Genomic DNA, 24,994 nt, shown 5'->3' with positions numbered 1-24,994 from the left:
TTATTTTTAAGTAATTTAAGCAACTGTGATTTGCTCTATTACTGAAAATCAAGGCATTGTCATATATGAAGGAATACAAATCAATGGCTTGGGAAAGCTTAAAAACAAAAACAACTCTGGGTGGTGTTGACACAAATCTTTACTCCTAGCACTCGGGAGTCAGATCTCTATGAGTTCGAGGCCAGCTTGGTCTACAGAGCATGTTCCAGGACAGGCTCCAAAGCTACAGAGAAACCCTGTCTCAAGAAAACCAAACCATTTCTTAGGGCTGGAGAGATAGCTCAGCAGTTAAGAGAGAGCTGGCTGCTCCCCAGGGGACCAAGGCTGGTTCCAAATACTGACAAGGTGGCTCACAGCCATCTCTAAGTCCAGTTCCAAGGACTCCAGCTCTCTTTCTGGCCTCCGGGCTCATTGCATGCAAGTGGTACACAGGCATACATGCATGCAAAACACCCAAACACGTAAATAAGGAAAATGTTCAAGAAAATATATTTGAAAATCGCACGTATTTATTCACTGTATGTGCCCCTGCACACACACCATGGTGTTTTCGTGGAGGTCAGAGGACAACTGTGGAAGTTAGGCAGTAATGCTGGTGCTCAGGCCTGGACACACTGTCTTCCTCAGTGGAAACGTGGATTTAGACTGCTTTCTAGATAACAGGGGCTTACATTTCCCCCTTCTTTCCTCCTCCTCCTGGTTTATACCTCTCTCTCTCTCTCTCTTCCTTTCCTTTCCTTCCTTCCTCTCCCCCCTCCTGTTGAGACAGGGGTTCTCTCTGCAGCCCCGGCTGTCCTGGAACTTGCTATGTAGACCAGGCTGGCCTTGAGCTCACAGAGATCCCTGTGTCCCTGACTCCAGAGTGCTGGGATTAAAGGCATGTACCATCACACCAGGCTAGAGTTTTTAAGGCAAGGGAGGGACATGATCACCCCAGTATTCAGAAGCTTGTTCTGGCTGTAAACAAGTTAGCAGGTTACCAACGCAGCTTCAGAAGGGAAAGTCTGGATGAGGGAAACGGGAAGCCTTGTGAAGACCACCAAACTAGTCAGGGACGGAAAGCAGCAAGCCCATAAGAATTCATGTTTCAAGAGGTACGACGTGGTGTCCCTGCTACAGCATGGGACAATTAGAGGGGAAACGGAGTCAGAATGATTTCAGAAATCAGCGCCAAAGGGCATCACAAGTCCCCATCACCCCAGGAAGGAAACGTAAGGGCCAAGACCTCCCTTCCCTTTCCCACTACTGCACTCCCTGAACGGAGACAGACTGACAAGCAGAGGTGACCAGCTGGATGCCACAGCACCAGCCACGCCCGTGCCACTCACCGTTCTAAAATGTGATTGTTCTCAGCCAGCTCCTTAACCACGCCTTCCATCTCTTCCTTTAGTTTCTTCATACTAGAGGGATAAAGCAGAGATGTCCAAACCCTTAGCATTACATCCGCATCGTCTTAGTTTTATAATCTAAGAGGCCATGACAGAACACTAAGCACAGTCAACATCAAGAATTTTGAAGTATGAGAATAAGATTTCAACCTGGGCCGAGTGAGTGGCCCCGCCCCAATCCCAGCGCAGCCGCTTACCCGAGAGTCATCTCCACTAAAGTGCTAGAACTGGGGTAAACAGGGGCCATGGCGTGCTTGACCCCACTCGAGGCTGCAAGTATCTTCTGAGGCAGAGTTTCTTGTAACTACAACATAAAGCAAATGTGTCACCAGGCAAGGCACAAGGGCCACTTAGAGCTTCAGCAAGGCTGGCCGGATCCCCCATGCCCACTCCACAGGGGCGTGGGAACCCTCGTGCACTCAGGGTAGGTGCTTAACCACTGGTCTGTGCTTGAGCCCACCTTTTAAGTTCCTGTTTTGAACTATCAGTACTAAGTACTGCAGTCAACACCCCCAAAACAATTTTCCTTCCAAACGATAAGATGAACAATCAGGTGTTTTTAACTGTCCTACATCTAAGAGGCAGAAATGAACAATGGTCCGGCCAGTGAGATCTGCAGGAGTGTGGATGCCTGCTGCCGGGCCAACCCACCTGAGCCCCGCCCTGGAGCCCACACGGGGGAGAAGCGATCCCCTCCCCGAAGTTGTCCTCTGGCATGCACACGCGCGCACACAGACACAGACAGACAGACAGACACACACACACATAATGTCCCACGTGTCCTGCAACCATTGTCAGCATCACACTGCCGTAGCCCTGCCACACAGAAGAGCTCTTTCCCACGCACCCGCGGGCCGCACCTTGTTAGCATAGTCTTGATATTTGGACACTTCCTCTTCGATGTCAAAGCACTGACTGTTTAGAGATAACAGCTGCTTCCTGAGGAGATGCATCTTCCTGGAAACCAAGGGACAGTCTGTTAGGGAGCAGCCTCCTGGGACTCACTTAAACACGGAACACACTGCACGGCACTGCACAGCCCACCACCTGCCACCACTGCAGCCTCCTTACCGCATCCACTCGTCCGCCGTATCCAGGAACGCTTCATACTTTTTAACACACTCTTCTGTGAAGTGGGCCATTGCTTTTGTTGCATGGTGATACAGTTTTTGTCTGCAAATTAGAAAGAAGCAGAGGCTTCCACAACCCTCCTATTTCTACTCCAGTTAAAAACATTTCAAGCTAGACGTGTTGGTGCATGGCTTTCAGCCCAGCACTCGGGAGGCAGAGACGGGGGATCTCTAAGTTCGAGGCCAGCCTGGTCTACAGAGGGAGTTCCAGGACAGCCAGGGCTACACAGGAAACCCTGTCTCAAAGAACAAAACAAAATAACCCACTAAAATACGTGGAACCTGGTTTTATTCTGTGGATCTGAGCTGGGGCACAGGTGGCTGGAGCCACCTGGCACGGTTGTTATGCTCTGAGCTCAGCTCCTCTGGAAGAGCAGCCAGCGCTCTTAACCATCTCCAGCCCCAAATGCCTATTGGTGGAGTTAGTTAGGATGGCTGAGTTGGCTCATGATTCCTCCTCGCTGCCCTCTGTAAGCACAGTGGAGGCACAGGAAGCTGAGTGAGCAGAACTGGGCCTTTTTCCAGCCATTCTGTCTCAGGGATCTCCCAAGCAGGACAGATGAGTGGGCTTGAACAATGTGCATCCACGTGGACTGTAATCAATACCAACTTTAAGAAGAATTAAAGATATAAAAAACTAGCATCAAGAAGACTCTATTTTAACTCTGCCTGGATACTTACTTATCAAATTTGTGGATCTGTTCTTCGTTATAAGCTAGTCCTGAAAATGGAAAACGTATACTTTTGTTAATGTAGAGTTGAACATCATACCTGCTATTCTCTCCTTTGAGATTACTGCTCCAAAAAAGGCTAAGAGTTTGACAGGGGTATAAAAGGTTTGGGGCCCAAGGACTACATAAGGCCCTACAATACTTTAGTCAGTATGAAGTTATGATTTAAAAATAAAAATTAACTGTCAACATTTAAGTCAGGACATTTTTAATAAAGCTCACGACTCTGGTTTCCTTTAAAAAGGGAGGCCTGGGCAACCTAGGGGACATAGCAGGGCTCCCATTTCAGAGAGGGCAGGCCCACCAGGCAGGCATTCCCTTGTGCTTCTTGCCTGGCCTCCCGAAGATCTAGGGTTCGTGACCTTAATTCAAGGATTGCAAAAGGCTTGTTTGACAATAAATTTTAGTACATCAATCTTTTCCCTGACATCTCATAAGTAGTGCACTTAAGTAGACAGTGTGGTGAGGTGAGGCAGCTGCCCCACGCTCACCAAGCTGGTGCAGGAGATGAGCGAAACAGCAAAGGTTACCTACTCCGTTCTGCCTTGTCTTTTTTGAACTGATAGTAAATCTCCGTGATGCAATTCAACAGGACTTGCAGTTTTTCCACACTATGCAAGGAAGAACAACCCAGGTAAGCTATTGATATTGATACAACAAAGAACAGTTAACAGGGACAGACACTGGCCCCAAGGCTGAAACCTACTTTCTGTCTCCTGGACGAGTGCCTTCCTGATGCACCCAGGTGTCAGCCAGCTGGCCCCCAGGAGACAACCTGCTGTTGATGTCCTGAAGACTGCTTTCTATGGTTCCCTGAGAACTGGAAAGCTAAAGACAACAGAGGTTAGCTGAGAACACCCAACCAGGTGAGAACGATTGTCCGTCGTGCGGGCTCCAAGGGTCTCTGCTGTGGTTCTGTTTGTCCGTCATGAGGGTCTCTGCTGTGGTTTTCTGTTTTCAGGTGAGGCTGACCCTGCTCTCCCTACCTCTCAGCTCACTGCTGCCGGGACACCCACAAAACCCTTTTAATTACTGGAGTTTGTTACTGTTTGTGGGTGGCAGGGGTGTGCTATTTTAGAATTAGAATTTCTATCCTAGGCATTCACTCAAGCCAATGAGCTCCATCTCCTTTCCTAGTTTCTGAATCCTAACTTTTTCAGGGTTTTAAATATCATTTAAGTGCATAGACAAGTGGAAGTTTTATTCATGTGACAGAGACTTGTAATATGTGATGTGTTCTGACATTTTCTGTTGGGCACTGATGTTGCTCCTTCTGGAGTCCATCCTCTCCTTGGCTAATGGCCTCTTGGGCAAAGAACTGCCCAACCTCCATTGCTGACTTTGGACATGCTACCCTACTGTGCTTGCAGGAGACAAACTTAGAAGACTGCTGATCCTTGCCAAGTCAGGGTAAGACTTGGTCAGTCAGACACTCTAGGCCTTAGCCAAAGCTGGCTGCCCCTACGCTGCTGTGAGACCTTGGGTGACTGTCCAGGTAGCCTGCTGTTCCTGTCTTCCCTGCACCTTTTGGAAGCTGCTCACCTGCACTTCCTGCCTGCCCTAGTATTGTTATCTTCCTTCTCAGGTCTTTGATGAGGTTGAAGATTAGACTGCCACTATTACTGCTCTCTCTTCCCAAATAGAAATATTAGGTACAAAACTTAAACTTTCCAGAACAGGACACCTCCACAGTGACCTCTGTTATGCCTTCACCCTAGGACTGGATATGCAGTTCTTGCCATTTGCTCTTGTTACCTCACTGGCGATAGGTCTTAAGTGTGTATGATCTTACTTTTCCCTCTCCTAAGAGCATCCTGGATATTTGCTATCTTTGTATATAGTCTTGTACCAAGCCTAAATCTTTTCTTTAGACTAAAAGGGGAATTGCAGTGAGATGTCCGCCCTGCCTGCACCTGTTGCACTGACCACGCCCATTGGGGCGTGGGCACAGGTGTGGATGTGTCAGGGGAAGCTATGTCGGGGGTCCTGGACCCCAGCTCGATCTCATACTTCCTGGTCTGGTTGCAGAGAGCACCTGGGTGGGATCCTTGGAGCGGAAACCTGGGGCAGTCATCTGTTTCAGGTGTAAGTGATTTCTCTCTGAATAAACATAATTCAATGTATAGAGTCCCAGTGATCTTATTTCCCACGTGATAGTGTGCCACACCACACTGCTGCTGGGTATGGAGCTCAGGTCCTACCATCCAGGCCATCCAACCCTCCACCCTCAGATTTCCTTAATTAAAAAATATTTTGAAGTTACATTTTCTTTCTTTGTGTCTATGTGAATGGGTGCACACATGGCATGGCGGGGTATGTGTGGCGGTCAGATACTTTATGCAGCTGGTATTCTTTCATTAGGAGGATTCTGGGAATTGCCTCAAAGCGTTAGGCTAGACAAGTGTCCTTCTATTATCCCTTACATTCTAACGTCCATCTTAAGAATTCCTTAATGTTATAGGCTTGCTCTGTACAGAGCTCTGCCTTTATTTCACTGCTACAGCAACACAGGAGATTTAGAAAAAGGAGCTGCCACTTTTGAGACAGAGAAACCAAAGCTACAAAGAACTACTAGAGGCCTTGTGACAGCTGGAGAGATGGCTCAGCGGTTGCAGAACCTCCTGTTCCTCCAGAGGCCCTGCACCCACGTCAGGAGGCTCACAACTGCCTGCAACTCCAGCTCCAAGGGACTCAAGGCAGGGACGCCTGCACACACACGCACAGGGCAACACATATAAACACACAAGCTGTCAATAATCTCGAAAGCCCATCAGGAGTGTCTGGGTAAACAGAGGCCGCCCTTGAGGAGGTTACCAGTTCCCACAGGACACAGCTGTGTGGACTTCTCCCACTTTGTGTTCAGCAAACCTGTGTCTTTACTGCCTTTTCTAGTTACAGAAATAACCCACTGCCTGAGCACTCCCAATCCATTCCTTTCTAAAGAGCTCTGATGTTTCCGGATTTGCAGTTATTTCTAAACAAGTGTAAGCACCAGGATTTGACTGCACGTTAAAGAGCCACATTATGAACGTTCATTATTACACAACAGCATCAAGGATTAAAAACAAAGCAAACACACACACACACACACACACACACACACACACACACGCGCGCGCGCGCGCGCAGGAAATGTAGGGTGCAAGAGACAAGATTCAGCTGTGTGTTCAAAATACAGAGAGCATTTGGAAATAGAACAAAGAACTGAATGGCAGAAATGGTGAGTATGTATGCATATCCAAGAATATATATAGAATAAAATGTAATTGTATATCTTATATACTGCTAAGAATACATATTGAATAAGACATAATCATCTAACACACACACACTGAAAGCGAGAAAAGCAGCTTCTTCTGCACACAGGGTTAGAAGCTCCACTGTTCTCAGGAAGTTCACACTAGCTCTGGCCAGTAAAGGCACAGGTCATGGCCCACCCTGTAACTCTCACGATCTACCGGTACTTACTCTCAACAATTTGGTATGTATGTCTGAAATTTCACCCAACTCTGCTGTTTCTAGGTTGACTTTCATCAACTTTTCATATCTGTATGAAAAACATATAATCAGAAAACAAACGAATGAGTGTAACAAATACAGATTTTTAGAAATAGTTTATGAAGTGAATTTTGCTATTATAATCATTTAATAAAAAATTTACTCAAGGTCTAAATGGCACGAGATGCTAAGAACCCTCTGCCGCCTTCCTAAGAAGGCGGTGATGCTACCCGATGTCCATCGTTTTTGTCTCAGGTGGCTCCAGGTGCCAGAACTCAATGGTGGTCAGAGAATATTTCCTATATTTTAAGTTTCATGTCATTCTGAGAGTATGACGAAGTCTCATGGTAGTCACCCCTTCCAGCCTAGGACAGACCCTGCCCCTCTGTCCTATGGGTCCACACTGTACATGCCGTCCACCCCATAGTTACTCAGTTGTGATCTCAGTCATACGATAAACTGTCAAGGAATAGCTTCGACATCATGCCTTGACACTATCTGCGTTTCTGCTGGGAACCGGGAACGCACGCACTGAGTCAGCACACACTGTACTTCCATTATAAATGTGCAGATTAGGATAGCGTAGAGAAGGAAGTTCATTTCAAATCACATTATGCCAGGACAATGGTGAAAATACCAGATTTTAGCACGATACATGTCTGATATAAATGTACACTTCAGCTATACACATTGACTGCACTTATTATATTTTCCCTGAAGTACAATAGTGTATTCTGAAAGGTCATTTAAATGATCACTGTTACAGAATACATTCTCTGAATAATAGGAAATTAAAAGTCACTGCTAAAATTCTGTAGCTTTTTCTAACTTGTGTGTGTGAGTGTGCACGTGTGTGGTGGCATGTGTGTGCGTGTGAGCGTGTGCACAAATGGGGTGTGCTGCATATACCACAGCATGCATGTGGAGGTCAGAGCAAACTGTGAAGCTGGTTCTCCCCAGCCCTGTTCTGGTGGGGGCTCAGGGTACCACACTTGAGCAGAGGGCACCTTTTCCCAGTCAGCATTCTCAGTGGCACCCCAAAAGTTGTTCCTAAAATTAAAAAAACAAAAACAACAAAAACTACGCAGAGGCTGCCCCAGCTGCCGCTTACTCTCTTAGTTGATGGAGGTTTATACTTCCTGTTCAGCTCTGCCTCCATGATAGGCAGGAGGAGGCCCCACCCCCCACTGCCTCTAAAGCCACTCAGAAAAGGTGGGGGAAATGCCATCAAAATGAGGGCGCTGAGTCCCTGCTGGGAGGGAGCAGCCACTAACCCAGGGCTGTGCCCGCCATGCCCCGCCCGTGCCGGAGATAATTAAGACAGGGCTCAGTCCCTGCCAGGGCGTTATCTACTCACACTTTCACAGTCTTTTCAATGTTTCTGATGCAGAAATCCAACGTGATCACAACTTCTGTCTTCTTGTGAACAGTTTCATTGTAATCATCCTTAACCAATTCACTGAAAAATGTTACTGCATTAGTTAAGTATTATTTTTGGGCTATCACTAATTATACTGAAATTCTACTTCAAACATATTTCATAAATTTTAAATGCCAAATCACATTTTTTTAGGGTACTATTAAAAGCATATCTGTGCCAAGCAGGCTGAGCCAGCCTGTTACCCTCGTGTAGTCGGTTCAATTAAAAAAAATAAAAGAGCAAGAGCATTTGTGTGACTCTTACACATCTGGGGCATTTATACTTCACAGACTATCACCAGTAATTAGGTTAAAGTTAGAAACCTATGGCATTAAAATTACATTAAGGATCAAAAACTAATCTATAATCATACAAATAAGTTATGTAACGTTTGTTACATATAATGTTTATGCTACTTACAGCAGCATGTGTGATCTCTGAAGAGGACAGCCCTGTGAATAACCCTAATGGAAGGGCTTTTGGACTACAGCGGTCAGCAAACAAGGCCTGAAGTCTGTTTTTTATGGCCTATGATTACTTCAGAGAGATTGAAAGAAAAGACAAAGAAGACAGCACACTGAAGGATGCTTTAAAAGAAAAGCTCACACTTTTTCATGGGGCACAAGACAAAAGTTTTTAAAACTTAAACTATAGTAAGTAAATCTAATAGAAACCACGGACCCACTGACCAGTAACAGGAAAACAGGAAAAACAAATGCTCTTTGTATTTGGCACATTTAGATTTCTGCTAGATATGCCAAGAACCAGTTCTGCCACTTAAGCCACCCCTGCAGCCGCTAAACCACCCCTGCAAAAATCTTCCTGGTGGAGGCAGAAAACCAGGCATGGAAAGGGAGGCTATGACCACGCTGAAAGTTGTCACATGCACAGGGTTGTGTGGTTTGTTTGACACAACACTAGCCACAGGAGAGAAACCTAAAACACTAAGAGCCAGCTGAGTGTGAGGCGGAGGCAGGAAGACGGTGAGTGAGCCCAGGAAAGCAACCCCTGGTGTCTGTACTGCACACCTGCCGGGTGCGGTCAACACCCGATGTGCACAGCCAGGGCACGGCTTTCAAAGGAGACGCCTGATCTCTAACCAGATGGAAAGATGGCCTTCATGAACCACAGAAGGGTTAAAAAACCATGGGCACGTGTGCGATGTGACTGTGTGTGGTGTGTGACTGTGTGTGTGTGTGACTCTGTGTGACTGCATGTGTGTGTGCGCGTGTGTGGTATGTGATTGTGTGTGTGTGACTGCATGTGTGTGTGTGTGACTGCATGTGTGTGTGTGTGACTGTGTGTGTGTGGTGTGTGACTGTGTGTGTGTGTGTGTGTGTGTGTGTGTTAGCATGGAAGTCAGGGGTCAACCACGGGCTTTCCTCGAGAGCCACCAACCTTTCTTTTTTCAAAAGCGTCTCCCTCTGAGACCTGGAACTTGCCAATCGGGCTAGCTGGCCAGCAAGGCTGAGGGACCCACCCATCCCCGCCTTCTTGGTGGTTGGTGTGAGTCACAAGCCTGTGACACTGTGCCTCCACCTCCTTTGTTTAAAAAAAAAAAAAAAATGGGTTCCAGGGTTGAACTCAAGTCTTAATTCTTGGAAAGTGAGTACTTCACCATCTAAACTACATCTGTAACCTAACCTGTATTTCTTAAGGTAATTTTCAGAAAAAGAATACTTCATTAGATTAATTTTGTTTTAGAGTAACTATACTAAACAATTAGTAAAACAAATCTTTAAACCGCTTGTCGAGATGAGTATGTGTGCATATGTGTACTCCCACGTACGGCAATGTCTACTATAGGCGAATCTATGGCGATTGGTGACGGACAAGGTTGGGGGTGGTGGAGTAAGAGCTTCTGGGCACAGGACTTCTGAGTGACAAAATGGTCTAAACTTGGTAGCAATGGTGCATAATTCTGTGCAACACTGAAACCCCTAACTTGTACATTTTAAATGCACAAGTTATCTAGTGTATACATTATAGCCCAATAACTCTGTTAGAAAGGAGAATGTGTAAAAGACAGGACATGAGCTTAGTTAGTCCCTGGAAAAGAGACTGCTTTAAGTACGTCAATGTCACGGTCCCTGAAAGACGATACACCGAGCTGCGCGGAGTTAAAACTCAGACTGTTTATCCCGGACGGCTGACTAGGTTACTGAAGGGAATCAACAGAACTGGTGCCGACCGCTGTGCAAACCGAATGTGAAGTGAAGGTACAGCAAAGCCAGGCTGCGGCCGGAACTGCTGCGGTGGCGGACGGTCAGAAGTCACTGATGCGGTGATGGCCCCTGGCTTCGTGAGGTCAGTGGGAAGAAGGCTTCAGGTTACAGTCTGTTACTTACATCAACCACCGTATCCCCTTTCGCATTAATTCCTGATAGAGTAGCAAGGTACTGGCAATTCTACAGGTGTAACACACAACCCCAGTCACTGCCTGGTGGGAGAGAAAGGCAGTGTTTGGTGTTAACTGTGGACAAGGTAAGAGAAACTTCTACACAAAAGCAGGCAGGCTGTCATTTTTCTATCAGGTAAATAAATTACCACCGTCTAAAAGCTACACAGATATAACGAACAAATATTTCAGTTCTTGACATTATATAAACATGCTTTAATGGAGAGAATTTCCTCCTACTGAGTTCAACAGAGGAAACTAGGATGTAAAACAACGTGGAAAGGATAATACTTTAAACATTTTCCTAAGTCACACAGACACACAATATGTTTCTTACTTCCACTACTGATAATTCAGTGAAATACTAACCTTGGCCATGCTAGCATCACCATCTAAGTCATAGCGTGGGTGTACTTTGGGTAGGGCAACTGGAATATGAAGTAAAAGACTTAGAATTAGAAACAGGAATGTTTGGATTAAACACATGAGAGACAACCCTCTCAGGTGCTTTTTGTAGCTTTAAAAGAAAGGCTGGGAAGGCGACTCAGTGTGTAGGAGAACTTGATTTACAACTGTGAGGCCTAAATTCAGATCCAGCCCCCATGTAAAAAGCTCGGAGTGGCTGGTTGTGCCTGTGACCCTTAGTACTGAGCAGGTGGAGACTGGCAGATCCCCAGAGTTTGCTGGCCAGCCCAGCACAGCTGAAGACAAAACAAAACAGACAGGTCCACGTTCAGTGGGAGACCTTGACTCAAGGGTACAGAGTGAGACATCCAGCATCCTCCTCTGGCCTGCCAGCACGTGGCGCATTGGTGCACGCACGCGCGCACGCACGCACACGCACAGCACCTCCATGCCAGCTAGAGACGGTGCTCATCCCCTAACGGCCACCTGCAGTATTTGTGAAGTGTCTCGGTTCTTCCTCGTTATTATGTGCGCCCATGTTATGGCAGAGAACAACTTCATGGATCCGGTTCTCTCCTTCCATTTTCACCCGGCCCTGGGATTGAACTTAGGTACCAGGCTCCCATGAAATGCACCTTTACCCACTGAGCTATCTTGCCAGCTCATTTTTTAAAAAAGAGATTTACTTATTTATTATGCATACAGTGTTCTGACTGCATGTGCACCTCTGTGCCAGAAGAGGGCGCCAGATTTCATTACAGATGGCTGTGAGCCACCATGTGGGTGCTGGAATTGAACTCAGGACCTTTGCAAGAGCAGCCAGTGCTCTGAACCTCTGAACCGTCTCTCCAGCCCAAAGCTTCATTTTTTTTTTTTGTTAAACATATTCTAACACAATGAACTCCATGTTGTCTTTTAATTTAAATTTAACACTGAAGTCTCAAAATGGATGCAAAATTCTGGGTCATATTTTTTCCCTAATACTAGGACAATTAATTTAAAACATTTCAAACATCTGATTTTTTCTTAAGTTTTAAGAATGGCAGAATGTCCTACATATACTGGATAGAATAAATATTTGTTGTATTTACTGTCACTAAAATAAGTGACAGTAAGACATGGCAAACTATCACTTCACAATATAAAATACTGAAGTAAAATAGAAAAATTATGAGGTTTTTCAATTCTGTAATCTTTATAAACTAATTTATGACAGTTTAATATTTATAGAAAGTTTTACATTAAAATAAATTATCAACTTTATAAAAATGAGCACCAGTTTTACAGTAACAGATGTTTGTGTTTAATGGCCACTAAAAACATGACAAAAGGTCACAACTTACTTTGTTCATATATCAGTCCTACAGTACTTAGGGGTTCCTGGCTTATGACAAAGATAGGGTTTTCCTCTGTGGTTTTAGGAAAATGCTGGGCTAGTCTTCCAACTTCTAGGACTAAGCGTCGTCCCTCGTAGATAAGTTCTTGATTTGAAGAAATAATTTTGGTTTGCTTATAGACCAGTTCATGGAACACAGCAGCCCTGTGTGGGGGAAGTTAAGACGGGATGATAGATGTTGGAGGGAATGAGCGGTCATACTTGAATGTGCAGCAACCATTCATGCACGTGTTCTAACAGTTCTTCTTAGCACCCGCTCGTTCATAACAAGGACACAAACATGAACTCAGATGGAAGTGCAGCATACCCTGACCCTGCCATGTCGCTTAATGTTGGAGAGTAAGTGGCATAAATATTCAGAGCCATGGACAGGGCCTGAAACACAACTACAAAACCTCTGCCACACACACAAAGAGACCAGAGAGAGCGCTTGCAAAATGATGGTCCAGGGGAAAGGGCAAATTCGCCGTGCACAGGCGCACAGGCCCACAGGAGTGAAGAAAGCCAGCAAGTGAATGGCTCTGCCTGAAGCTGCTATGTGACTGGGCTCAGGCTCGGACGCTATTTTAGGCTCAAGTGGATGTGCAGTAACAATGACATCAATGGACTCAGGCTGTGGAGAACCAAAATATGACAAAAATGACCTAAGGTTACATTAGTGTTGCTATATTTGCATTTTGCTTATGTTGTATTGGCTCTGATTATTAGATTATTAATATCTAAATACTTTGTGTAAACTATCCTCTCTCTTTTCCGTGTCTGGCACTTGTGGTTGAAGGCAGGGCCTCGGGTATGTTAAGCAGAGTCAACTGCACCTCAACCCTCTTTTCACTGCGTTAAAATAAAAAGTTCCTGTTAATTTGTTTAAAGATTTTTCTTGTATGTGTATGGGTGTTTTGCTCACATGTGTGTCTGTGCACCATAGACATGTCTGCTACACTGGCAGAGGCCAGTGAGGCCATCAAATCCCCTGAATTAAGGATCCTAGACAACTGTGAGCCATCGTGTGGTCCTCCTCGGTGCTCTTAACCACTGAGCCAACTCCAGACCCCTTTTACAGATTTTATGAGACAGCAAAACCATTATATAACTTTTGTTGAACAGATTCAGATTAAGACACAAAGTCATTTTTTTGTGGGGGCAGGGGCTGTTTCTTGAGGCTGAGTATCACTAGGTGGCACTGGCTGGCCCAGAACTCTCCATGTGGAGCAGGCTGGCTTTGAATTTGTGGCGATCTTCCCGTCCACATCTCCCAACCGCATCAGCACACACAGCCACTTTGTCATCCCTCAGACACTTCTCTCTGCTCAGGTAGATGTTTATAGCTCCACCCAGTTTCTCTCTCTCAACGTAGCACCGTGCAACATTGTGAACTGTCACCGCAATATATTAACTTTGATACAATTTATCTAACTCCTTCTCCAGTTTTATACTCAGGTGAATATTTAGTCATATGTAGTCTTATTGTGTAAGTTTTTTTTAATATCACCTGGTATTTTTTTTTTACTATGCAAAACAAATGCTATTCTTCAGTATCCATAAGGTTTTCTTGCTAATTATATAAATTTAGAAACTCCACTACATTTTGTCTTATTTTGTTTTGGAGACAGGGATTCTCTGTGTAGCCCTGGCTGTCCTGGAACTCGCTCTGTAGACCAGGCTGGGCTTGAACTCACAGAGATCCCCCTGCCTCTGCCTCCCGAGTGCCACTGCCGTCCAGCTACACTTCTGTTTTTAAAGAGGGTATATTTTCAATAAAACAGATTATATTTTTACCAACCAATACATAGTTCTTGAAAGAAGTCATAGAATCGGCTCTGTCAAACTTGCAGTTTAAGATACAGTAACTTACCTATGTATTTAAGAAAATTCTTTTTACTTTGGATAAGTGATGAGGAATTCACTAAGCATTTACACAGTTTTCCCACGGAGACATGGGTGCTGCTGATAAAGGCAGGACATCTTTTCCATTTGCTCTCCTGGTTGAGGAGATGCTTATCGCATTACAGGATGCACAGACAGGAAGAACACAGAGGACTTACGTATTGTAGCTATGGATATAAATCTTATGTGCTGTCATCTGCTGTAGTGAGAACACGTGGATTACCATCCGATGAAGCACGTCACTAGTCTCTGCAAAGAACTGGTCAAAACCCCAGCACTTCTCCTGATCGGCTTCCAGGATGTTGGCAAGGACTGGAGTAAGCAGTGTCTGAAGGCCCCTAAAACAGTTTTTACAGAGTTACTTGGAGAGAGCCTCAACAGCTACAAAGAAAGCACAAATCAAAGGAATCGCATGGTGGCTTGACTAAGAATGGCCCCGCAGGCTCATGCACTTGAATTCCTAGTCATTACTGCTTTGTGTTCCCTCCCTGCCTTCTACCCTGATTGACACACAGGGAGAAGGAAGGTTACCTCTCTTTCTGTCTCACTTCACCCATTCTGGTTAGTGGTTTTTACTGCTCCCTTGTACAAACAGAAAAACACCTCTCAAGCCTGGTAATTTTGGTGAGAGACGTCTATGCTAAAAGCTGCTGTGGATGAGGTTTGCTTCATTACAGAAATAAGTCGTGTCTGTCTGTAGCTCAGACCACGACATCACTGACCCAGTAATGACATCACTGGCCTAGTGATATAACAGTTAACCAGCACAGGGCCCATTTTCATTGCACCAGATTTCCCTGAGGTCTCCTGAGTGTAAATTTCCTAAACAGATCATAAATAGCTCTCCAACATTTCTTTTGGCAAATCTAGTTACAGAGCATAAGTTTACTTTCAGAAAATGTTTTCCTAAACAGTAAGAAAATGAAACTGAGGGTCGTGTTGCTATTGCCTGCCCCCTTCCTGCCCTGGAGTTGGGGGGTGGGGTGGTTGAGCCAGAGTCTCACTGTATAGTTCAGTATGTAGCCCAGGATGGTGGATCCTCCTGCCTCCCCAATGCTGGGGTCACTGACAGAAATGACCACCTGGCCTTTTCAGTTAGTTTTTTGAGTCTATGCTGCTCTGGTCATCCTAGCATTAGTTAGCCTAGGCTAGCCTTGAACCCGTGGTGATTCTTCTATTTCTGCTTCCTGAGTGCTGGTTTTAGAGGTGTGTCACCACCATGCCCAGCTACTCTCAATCTGACTATAATTAGTCCTTTCTTTGTGATAATATGACAATATAATTTTTTAGAGTTCTGACTTCTAAATTAAGTAAGTCTCTGTCAACATTTGAAATGCTGGAAAAAGTAGTAGGAATGCTTATATTTTTCTTTTTGGTATTTTTTTGAGAGCTACACTATACAGCTCAGGATGCCCTGGAACTCACAAAGATCCCCTTGCCTCTGCCTCCTGAGTGCTGGCATTAAAGGCGTGCACCACTATGCCCAAACTAGAAATACTTATTTTTCATTCTTTGAATAACCTAAATACTTTATGAAAATAAGGAGACTATTATTATTAAACTTGGTAGTGTTGTTTTGTTTTGTTTTTCCAATTTTGATTTTTCAAGACAGGGTCTCTCTGTGTAGCCCTGGCTGTCCTGGAACTCACTCTGTAGACCAGGCTGGTCTTGAACTCACACAGACCCACCTGCCTCTGCCTCCTAAAGGCCTTAGCCACTACCAAGTGTGCCACCCCTGCCAGGAAAAACTTATTCCTGGTTACATCACTATTCTGTGGTCCATCAGTATGAAAGTCCTTAGTAGGAGTCCTACATTGAAAAGAATTTCAAGACAAGAGAGGACAAATCTTAAGAACACGTGCTCTCTATCCTCAGGAAATTATCTGGAAAGCCTGGAATGTTTACATCACCCCAAATGCAAAAACAAAAAACAAACAAACAAAAAATCACCCAAAAAGCACATGGTTCAATTTATCAAAATAAAACTGCACTAAAAAGTTATCCGTGGTGGCCCATGTCTGTTATCCCTGCACGTGGGACGCAAAGGCAGGAGGATTATCAGCCTGGGCTATATGCTGAGTTCAAGGCTAGCCTGGGCTACATAGCAAGACCCTGCTTCAAAAACAAACCAAACCAAACAAACAAACAACCACAAACAACAAAGCCAGCCATGAAAATATGCTTAACTATTTGAATGTGCCTGTGAGTTTTAGGGAACAAAAGATTAAACACAAGCTGTCAATGGTTAAGAATTAGGTTCACTACACTTACCGAGAAAGACTACAAGAAACAGGCATGTCTCCACTCCAGTCAATTGGTCCATTTTCTGCTTTCTGTACTCCAGATATGGCACCAGAAGGCTTTCCAGTGATGATTTTATACCTTGGGAGGAACAGAAGAACAAGGTGAAGAGGCTTATTAGTGGACTTCACTGTTATAGTAGCAAATGGTGTTCCTGCCTTAAAAATGTATCTACAAAATTAGAAGTGTGTAACTGTCAGGTTCAACTTACATTTAATGAGGAAACAAAAGGAGACTTGGCCTTTGCTAAAGGAGGGTTTTAATACAAAGGGCACAGTTGTAAAGTAGGCTTGGGCTGACACTGTGACATCTTAGGGCAATTAGTGGAAGTCTTCTCCAATGTACAGACACACAGGGCGTGTTTCACAAGCATTGTGTGCAGATGTTCAAACTTTAGCAAAAGCATCGGACTATCTGAACTTGTTTTATCTACTTCCTTACATCAACAAAAGGAAAATGTGCTTCTTCCTGAGTTCTCTGAGATGAGATGAAAGGCTTTCCTTACATTGTGGCTACTTGAATCACACACACGTGGGAAAGGCGGGGGTGGGGGTCATGGGGCTGTGGCAGAATGGCCTTGATAATCCCTTTAAAATGAAGCGAAGCACAGATGCTGGCTGGCTCTTGTAATTTGACACAAACATAGACGTATCTGGGAAGAGGTAATAGTGTGTGTGTGTGTGTGTTTTGAGACAAAGTTTCTTGGTGTAGCTTTGGAGTCTGTAGACCAGGCTGGCCTGGAACTCACAGAGATCCGCCTGCCTCTGCTTCCCTGCCTTTGCTGGGATTAAAGATGTGCACCACCAACGCCTGGCAGGAAGAGGAAATCTTAACTGAGAAAGAAAATGCCTTTCTGCAACACTGGCCTACAGGCAAACCTGTAAGGCATTTTCTTGATTAATAAGGGAGGGTTTAGCCCACTGTGGGTGCTGTCAACCCTGGGTGAGTGGTCCTAAATGGTTAAGAAAACAGGCTGAGCAAGTCACGAGGAGAAAGGCAGTGAGCAGCACCGTCCATGACCTCCGCATCAGCTCCTGTCTCCAGGATCCTGCCTGGAGTTGCTGCCCCAGTCAGGGATGAAGGACTACAACTTAAAGATGAAACAAACCGTTTCTTCCCCAAGCTCCTTTTGGTCCTTTATCACAGCAATAGAGACGCTAACACACACAGTGTACAGTGAATTACATAATAAATTTCCCTCCAGAAATTTTGTTATCTTTTCCTTGATTTTTTTTTTTTTTTTTGGTTTACTATTAGTGACTTTGTGCATTGTTCATTTCTCCAACAGCATGACAGCATATGAATACATATGGTATGGGCTGGAGAGATGGCTCAGAGGTTAGGAGCCCTGGCTGCTCTTCCAGAGGACCCGTGTTCAATTCCCAGCACCCATATGGCAACTCAGAACTGTCCGTAACTGCAGTTCCAGGGTCTCTGACAACCTCACACAGACATACATGCAGGGAACACCAATGCATGTGAAGTTAAAAAAATCAATTAAGAAGTTTCCTTGATTCTATTTCTCTACAGAATTATATTGGTATTATTATATTTTTTCCTGCTGCATGGAGAAAAAGTGACAAGCACACAAAGTGGAATAAGAAACAAATGTGCCTAAGGAAAACTCAGAAGACATGTATGTAACAATGAACCCAAGACTAGATACTTACTTATACTTTGTAGACATTTAAATATGATTTGGAAAACTGGGCTAACAGTCTTAGCTGCATTCTTAGTAAAATCTAGGTAGCATGGAGTATCAGAAAAAGACAATTTCTATCCATTCCCTCAAACATGGAGAAAGAAGCTAATATACACTGAAGGGCTGCTTCTCCCTCCAGGCGGAGAAAGCACTTACATCACTTCTTTATTCCTCCGAGGCCCCTCAAACGGTCTGAACGGCAGGGACCCAGTAGCTGCATGGTAAAACGTTACTCCAATACTCCACAGGTCAACTGTAGCCCCGTACTTCTTCTGATGATCTTTTCTGAGTACTGCTCTCTCATACATGTCCGGGTGCTGAAACAGAAAACCTTAAGAACTTATGACTTAATATAAAACAACAAGACACTAGTGCTAACCGTGCCAGAAGCTCAAGGTCAGCCTGAGCCACATACTGAGGTTGAGACTGTCCTTTGTTATACTAGACCCTGACCCCCACAACACAAACAAAAAAGTTAATAAACCCTGGGCTGCAGGGATGGCTCAGTGGGTAGAGGTGCCTGTAACCAACCCGAGACCAGTATGGTGAAAGGAGACACACATGCAGACAAAACACCAACGCAAATAAATAGTTAAAAACAACCTGGTCTACAGAGCGAGTTCCAGGACAGCCAGGTGTTACAGAGAAACCCTGTCTCAGAAAACCAAAAAACCCAACAAAACCCCAAAACAAATCTACTGTATTAGTATATAGCTATAAAACAACCAAAGCTGCTGGCTTTTTTATTTTGAGACAGAGATTCATTACACAGCCCCAGATGACCTGGAATATTGTATGCAGTCTGGCTGGCCTTGAACTTGTACCCATCCTCTTGCTTCTGCCTCTCAAGTGCTGGGATCAAAGCTATGAGTTACCACAGCCAGGACAGCCTCAGACTGTCCAACCGGAAACGGCATCATACTTAGGAAGCAACCCTGATTCCCTGCTTCCACACCATAGTCATCTGAACAGAATACGGACTCTTTGTCATACTTATGCAATATTTGCAGACTTGTGAACATCCCTCGTAGCGCGCCTATCTTGCCATTCAAATGAGATGTCCAGTGAGACAGAGGGCGCGACTCACCAGATACTCCTCTGTGCCGTACAGAGACACAAACTGCTCGTCATCCTCGAGCTCTCTTGCGGCACCGAAGTCTGTGAGTTTGTACACGGACTGCCCATCTTCCCCTATGACACGCATGATGTTGCCCGGCTTGATGTCACGGTGCACGATGCCATTCTCTCTGAGGTGATTCATTCCACCCACTGTAACAGTAGACACAAAACACGGAGAGGCTCAGCCTAGGGCGAGCTTACCAAATGTTTGGAGCACTGAGGGTCTTGATTAAAAAGTCTTTTGCCATTTTCCCGTGTTTGGTTGGGGTATTTAAGAATGCTAAAGAATAAACTTGGGGCATTCAGTAAGTATTCACTGGATTGCCCTCCTGACTCTAAAAAAATAAAATAAACACAAAGCACAGGAAATTGTGATGGAGGTCTCTGTGTGTATACACATCTAAAATTCAGATATGATACATTCATACTCACTCTGACTTTAAGTACGAGTTGGCTCAACACCCTTTTATTCTAAGAAACACACCCCTCCCCTCTACAAACACCCACAAGCACGCACACACGCACACACACACACACACATACCCATGCACAAGTGTGCACATGTCCAATCTCAGGTTTCAACCACAAGCACGCACACACGCGCACACACACACACGCACACATGCACAAGTGTGCACATGTCCAATCTCAGGTTTCAAGCACAAGGAGGTTTAGATAGGAACTATGGCCTCCTCCCTATGCTGTCTCCGCTGCTAACTATTAGGAGAACGGAACAAGAGTCTTAAGGAGATTACTTCCTCAACTACTATTGGTGATAGAAACAGAGTAACAAAGATCCAAGAGTTTTATACTTTGTTGCTGTTTTGGTTGATTTGGAACTTGCTATAGAGCAGGCTGGCTTTGAATCACAGACCCTCTGACTGCTGAGATTAAAGGTTGCCACCACATCCAGTTCTTATTTTACAGTTACTTCCTTTGAGAAAAAAATAAACTGGCTTCAACACATAAATTGGTAAAGGAGTAGTAAAAGGAGGCCATATGTGGCCCTTGTTTCCATGGAGATGTGTTTATGATTAGTGCCAGTCAGTCTGTTTGTACAGACGTAAACTACACTGTGGGGCTGGCGGGCAGGGCCATCAGCGCGTGCTCTACCCTACCCTCCTCAAGCATTTCACTCACTTCTTCCCAAGAACGTATTCTTCACTTGTCTTTTAAAAAATAACAGGATAATTGAAATATGTTTGTGTGTGTAGATTTCGTATGACTTACCATTCATTTTTAAAAATACACATTCAATAATTTTTAATAGTTGTACAACTCTTGCCATTAACACCACAAGGTTTTAGTGATGGTGCTAATGAAAACTCTTTCTACCTGCTCAAAGCAGCTCTGTGGCCAGTAGCAGTGACCCTGAATGAGCCCTCTAAGCACAGTCAGTCCCGGGCTCTTTGTTTGTCCTAAGGACTGGCTGACATTTCTGTGAGTGGGACTACATGACACTGTGATAGTTTGTCTCCTGCTTCTGTCATTCCGTATTCTTTCAGAGTTCACCCACATTTTAGCATGTTTCAATTTTCCACTTTTCAATTAAGAAACATACTCACTTTTCTGTATGTTATGTGTCCTAGTTAGGATCTCTACTGCTGTGAAGAGACATCATGACCATGGCAACTTTTTTTTCCCCCAAGACAGGGTTTCTCTGTGGCTTTGGAGCTGTCCTGGAACTCGTTCTGTAGACCAGGCTGGTCTCAAACTCACAGAGATCCTGCCTGCTACCGCCCGGCCGACCAGGGCAACTCTTACAAAGCAAACTTTTTAAGTTCAGAGGTTCAGTCCCTGTCATCACGGTGGGGAGTGTGGCCATGTGCAGGCAGGTGTGATGCTGTCTGTATGTTGATCAGAAGGCGACAGGAAGAAGATTGTCACACTGACTCAAGCTTAAGCAAGAGACCTCAAAGCCTCCACAGTGACACACGTCCTCCGACAAGGCCACACCTCCCAACATTGCCAACCCTATGAGCTTACGGGGCCAATTACATAGTCACACTATGTTCTACTCCCTTAAACTTATAACTGTTTCATAATACAAAATGTATTTAGTCCTCCTAGTTTATGGCAGTCTCAACAATGTTGAAAAGTCCAAAGTCCAAAGTCTCTTCAGTGATTCATGCAATCTCTTAGTGCACTGCACTTTAAAATCACAGTCAGCTCATGGGTGCCAGTTACATGCAAATCACCACAGTATAGTGGTTAGCTTTTGCCGACTTGACACAAACTGGGGTCACATGGGAAGGAGCCTCACTTGGCTTCTGTCAGACTGACCTTTAGCCATGTCTGTGGTATTTTCTGATTGCCAAGTAATGTGGAAGGGCACAGGTCACCGTGGGCAGGGCCACCCTGGGGCAGGTGGTCCTGGGGAGTATAAGAAAAATAATGGAAACTAAGGCCAAGAGCAAGCCAGTCTGTAGCGTTCCTCAGCGGTCTGTGCTTCAGGAACTGCCCTGGCTTCCTCAGTGATGGACTGGGACAGACGTGTAAGCCAAACAAACCCTTTCCTCACTTCTGGTCATGTTTATCATAGCCACAAAAATCAAACTAGAACAGTAAGCACGTGGTGTGTGTGTGTGTGTGTGTGTGTGTGTGTGTGTGTGAGAGAGAGAGAGAGAGAGAGAGAAGCTGTGTATTGGGGGGGCAATGACAAGGTCTCATGTAATGCTGGCTTGTCTTGAACTTGACCTATAACAGAGGGCACCCTTGCACTGCTGATGCCTGTCTATCTCTGCCTCCCAAATGCTGGGAATACAAACTTACCCCATCACACGAGGCTTCATTTCTTTTCCATTATATGGAAATACAACATCTTAACCCATTTGTCAGCTGATGGATATTTGTGTTGTCCTGATTTTATTTACTGGCTATTATGAATAAAGCTACAACAAACACAGACATGTGAAATTTTATGTGGCTGTGTTATTAATTTTTTGGGTATGCCCGCTGGATTGCCACAGCATAGTTACTCTATACTAGTCTTTTGTAGAACTGCTGAACTATTTCCTAAGGGTAGTAGCACTTTACAACCGTTCAGCAGTGCATGGCAGGTCCCCCATCTCCACCTCCCAATGCCTGTTCTTGTTATCTGGATTACCACCTTACCATCTTCATGGTAAGAAGTGGCTTCACATTACAACGTCCTCAATGATTAATGATGTTGAGTACTGTTTAGTCCATCATTGGCCACCTGTGGCCACCTGTCTATCCTTCCTTCTTGACAAATGTCCGGTCAAATCTTTTGCAAATCTTAAAACTGTTTTGGATAGGGTGTCTGGACCAGGCATCTTACACGTGATCTATAGTCTTCTGGCCTATGGGTTCTCTTTTCAGTTACCATCTCAAATAAGCTGTGGCTTTTACATTTTTATTTATTTCAAGTATGGGTGTTCTGCCTGCATGCGTGTGTGCACCAAATGCATGCCTGGTGCCTGTGGAGGCGAGGTCAGGGCATTAGCTTCCCCGGAACTAGAGTTACTGATAGATGCTTGTGAGCTGCTGGGAACTGAACCTGGGTCCTCTAAAAGAGCAGCCAGCGATCTTAGTAGCTGAGCCGTCTCTCCAGCCCTGAAGTAAGTTTTAATGTGGATAAAGGCCAATTTACCTAACTTTTCTTTTAGGTACTTGTGCTTTTGGTGTGGTGCCTAAGAAAACACTGCATTAGAGTTTTTGTCTTGAATATAGGACATTAACTATTCATTCTACATCTTTAAATACCATATGAAACCATATAAATGAACACATATAAAACCATATAAATAAACATACCCACATCTCGTAAAACGATAAGAAATTCTGATTCTGGTAGTCCATAGGCATTGGATGGCTCCTCTAAAACAGTGTATAAACTCCCACAGGGACAAAATTCCATAATAAGTACTTTATGTCTTGTTGTTGTCTGGAAAAAAAAGTCACTGATTGAGTATCAGCGGGAAAGACATGAAAACAAATCTGTTTCCAGGGCAGCACTTGCCTGTCTGACCTCATTCAAGTGCAGGGTGTGCTGGAACAACAAAGTTACTTTGACTGAGGACTGATAAATGCCATGCTTATATAATAAACAGCTTCCAGTTTCTCTAAATGAGGTGGAGGGCTGGAGAGATGGCTCAGCAGTTACAAGCACTTGCTGGTCTTGCAGAACGGAGTTCAGCTCCCAGCACCTGCACCTGGTGGCTCACAGCAGCTCCACGGGGTCCACCACTGTATTTTGTGTGTCCCCCCCCCCCCAGGCACTGGAGCACATGTCAACATACACACATGAAAACTAAATCTTAAAATATAGGTATAGTATATAGTATATTATATATAAACTAAAGTGGAGTTTGTTTGGAAGACAAACCAGTGAAAACTAGCTAAATATGAGCCACAAGATCATGGTTGTACTGCTCAATGTTTTTGTTTAAATCATTTGGTTTCATTTGCATAACAATATATTTAGGAAAATCTTTTTCTTATGATAACTTCAAGGAATGAAGCTCTAGCCTTCAAAAGCAATGGGTGGGCTGGAGAGGGCTCAGTGGGTAAGAACACGCATGCACTGCTGTCCCAGAGACCTGGTCAGTGGGTAAGAACATGCACTGCTCTCCCAGAGGACCTGGTTCAGTTCCCATCCCTCTTGTCAGGCAGCTCATGCCTGCCTGCAATGGCCACTCCAGGGGATCTGATGCTGCCTTCTGGCTCACAAGGGTACCTGCATCAGTAACACACACACATACACTGAACTAAAAACAAAAATTTAAGGAAAGTGAAAAAAGAAGTAAAACTGGGTGGCAGAATAGTTGGGTTTCTCAGCAAAGTTCTGGTTTGCTCATTTCCATCTCAGCCAGTGAAAATATGTCATCAATACAGCAGCTTTATAAGGAAGAAGGAACCTCATAGGATTACATAATATACAGTGATACTATGATACATACCAATTTAAAAAATCTGCAATTTGGAATAAATCTTAAAATCTAGTACTAATTTTTGACTTTTGGTCCTTTAAAATTTTTTCAACCCAGCCCCCAAATACATCCATAATGTATTTTATTTTCTCTGTTCAGTAGTCATGAAAAGAGAAATAATTATAAAACAAAACAAAATCTATTGCTTTATATCATTCCCTGAACTGAGAGACCCATTCTTTAGCTTCTGCCTCCTGAGTACTGGGAGTAAACGTGTGTTGTCTCCACAACTTTCCCTTCTGGGAACAACTTATGGTACTTGAAATTTGTTTCAAAGAAGTGTTTTTGATCCAGGACTGCAGCTAATGGCTAATTATGTGATTCTTCTTTTCTTTTTAAAATTTAGATAAGGTACACAGTCCAGACTAGCTTCAAACTACCAGCAATCCTCATGTCTCAGCTTCCTGAGTGTTAAGATTACAGGTTTGGCCTCATGCCAGACAAGTTCTCACTGTATAGCCCAGGCTAGTCTTTAACCCCTGCTTTTCCTGAGTCATTCTCTTAAATGCTTGGATTGTAAGAGCATACCACTACACTCAGTTAGCAATGAGATTTTATGGAGGCTTTAAGACATAGTATGTATCCTGACTTGGAGAAGAAGTAGAGACCAAAGGTCCACTATGCAGCCATACATGATCCTAATCACAGCTCACTCAGGAGGCAGAGGCAG

At 44.4% G+C, this 24,994-nt stretch overlaps 1 protein-coding gene across 1 annotated transcript in view; it reads right to left on the bottom strand.

The window, feature by feature from the left end:
* Window positions 1-24,994, bottom strand: part of Tbk1 (TANK binding kinase 1) — a 34,561-nt gene that overhangs the window by 1,138 nt on the left and 8,429 nt on the right. The window contains exons 4-20 of the mRNA XM_051176168.1: window positions 23,150-23,279; window positions 19,341-19,522; window positions 18,410-18,570; window positions 16,522-16,632; window positions 14,409-14,588; window positions 12,314-12,510; window positions 10,935-10,993; window positions 10,516-10,607; window positions 8,105-8,206; window positions 6,718-6,796; window positions 3,956-4,077; window positions 3,784-3,860; window positions 3,200-3,239; window positions 2,460-2,561; window positions 2,249-2,345; window positions 1,586-1,692; window positions 1,329-1,400 (exon numbers count right to left, since the gene is read on the bottom strand). Of these exons, the coding sequence (XP_051032125.1) occupies window positions 1,329-1,400; window positions 1,586-1,692; window positions 2,249-2,345; window positions 2,460-2,561; window positions 3,200-3,239; window positions 3,784-3,860; window positions 3,956-4,077; window positions 6,718-6,796; window positions 8,105-8,206; window positions 10,516-10,607; window positions 10,935-10,993; window positions 12,314-12,510; window positions 14,409-14,588; window positions 16,522-16,632; window positions 18,410-18,570; window positions 19,341-19,522; window positions 23,150-23,279 (1,910 nt within the window). The remainder of the gene's footprint in view (window positions 1-1,328; window positions 1,401-1,585; window positions 1,693-2,248; window positions 2,346-2,459; window positions 2,562-3,199; window positions 3,240-3,783; window positions 3,861-3,955; window positions 4,078-6,717; window positions 6,797-8,104; window positions 8,207-10,515; window positions 10,608-10,934; window positions 10,994-12,313; window positions 12,511-14,408; window positions 14,589-16,521; window positions 16,633-18,409; window positions 18,571-19,340; window positions 19,523-23,149; window positions 23,280-24,994) is intronic.

This window comes from Phodopus roborovskii, unplaced genomic scaffold (genome assembly GCF_943737965.1).
Source record: "Phodopus roborovskii unplaced genomic scaffold, PHOROB, whole genome shotgun sequence".
NCBI lineage: Eukaryota > Metazoa > Chordata > Mammalia > Rodentia > Cricetidae > Phodopus > Phodopus roborovskii.
This window is presented reverse-complemented; position numbering and strand designations above follow the sequence as displayed.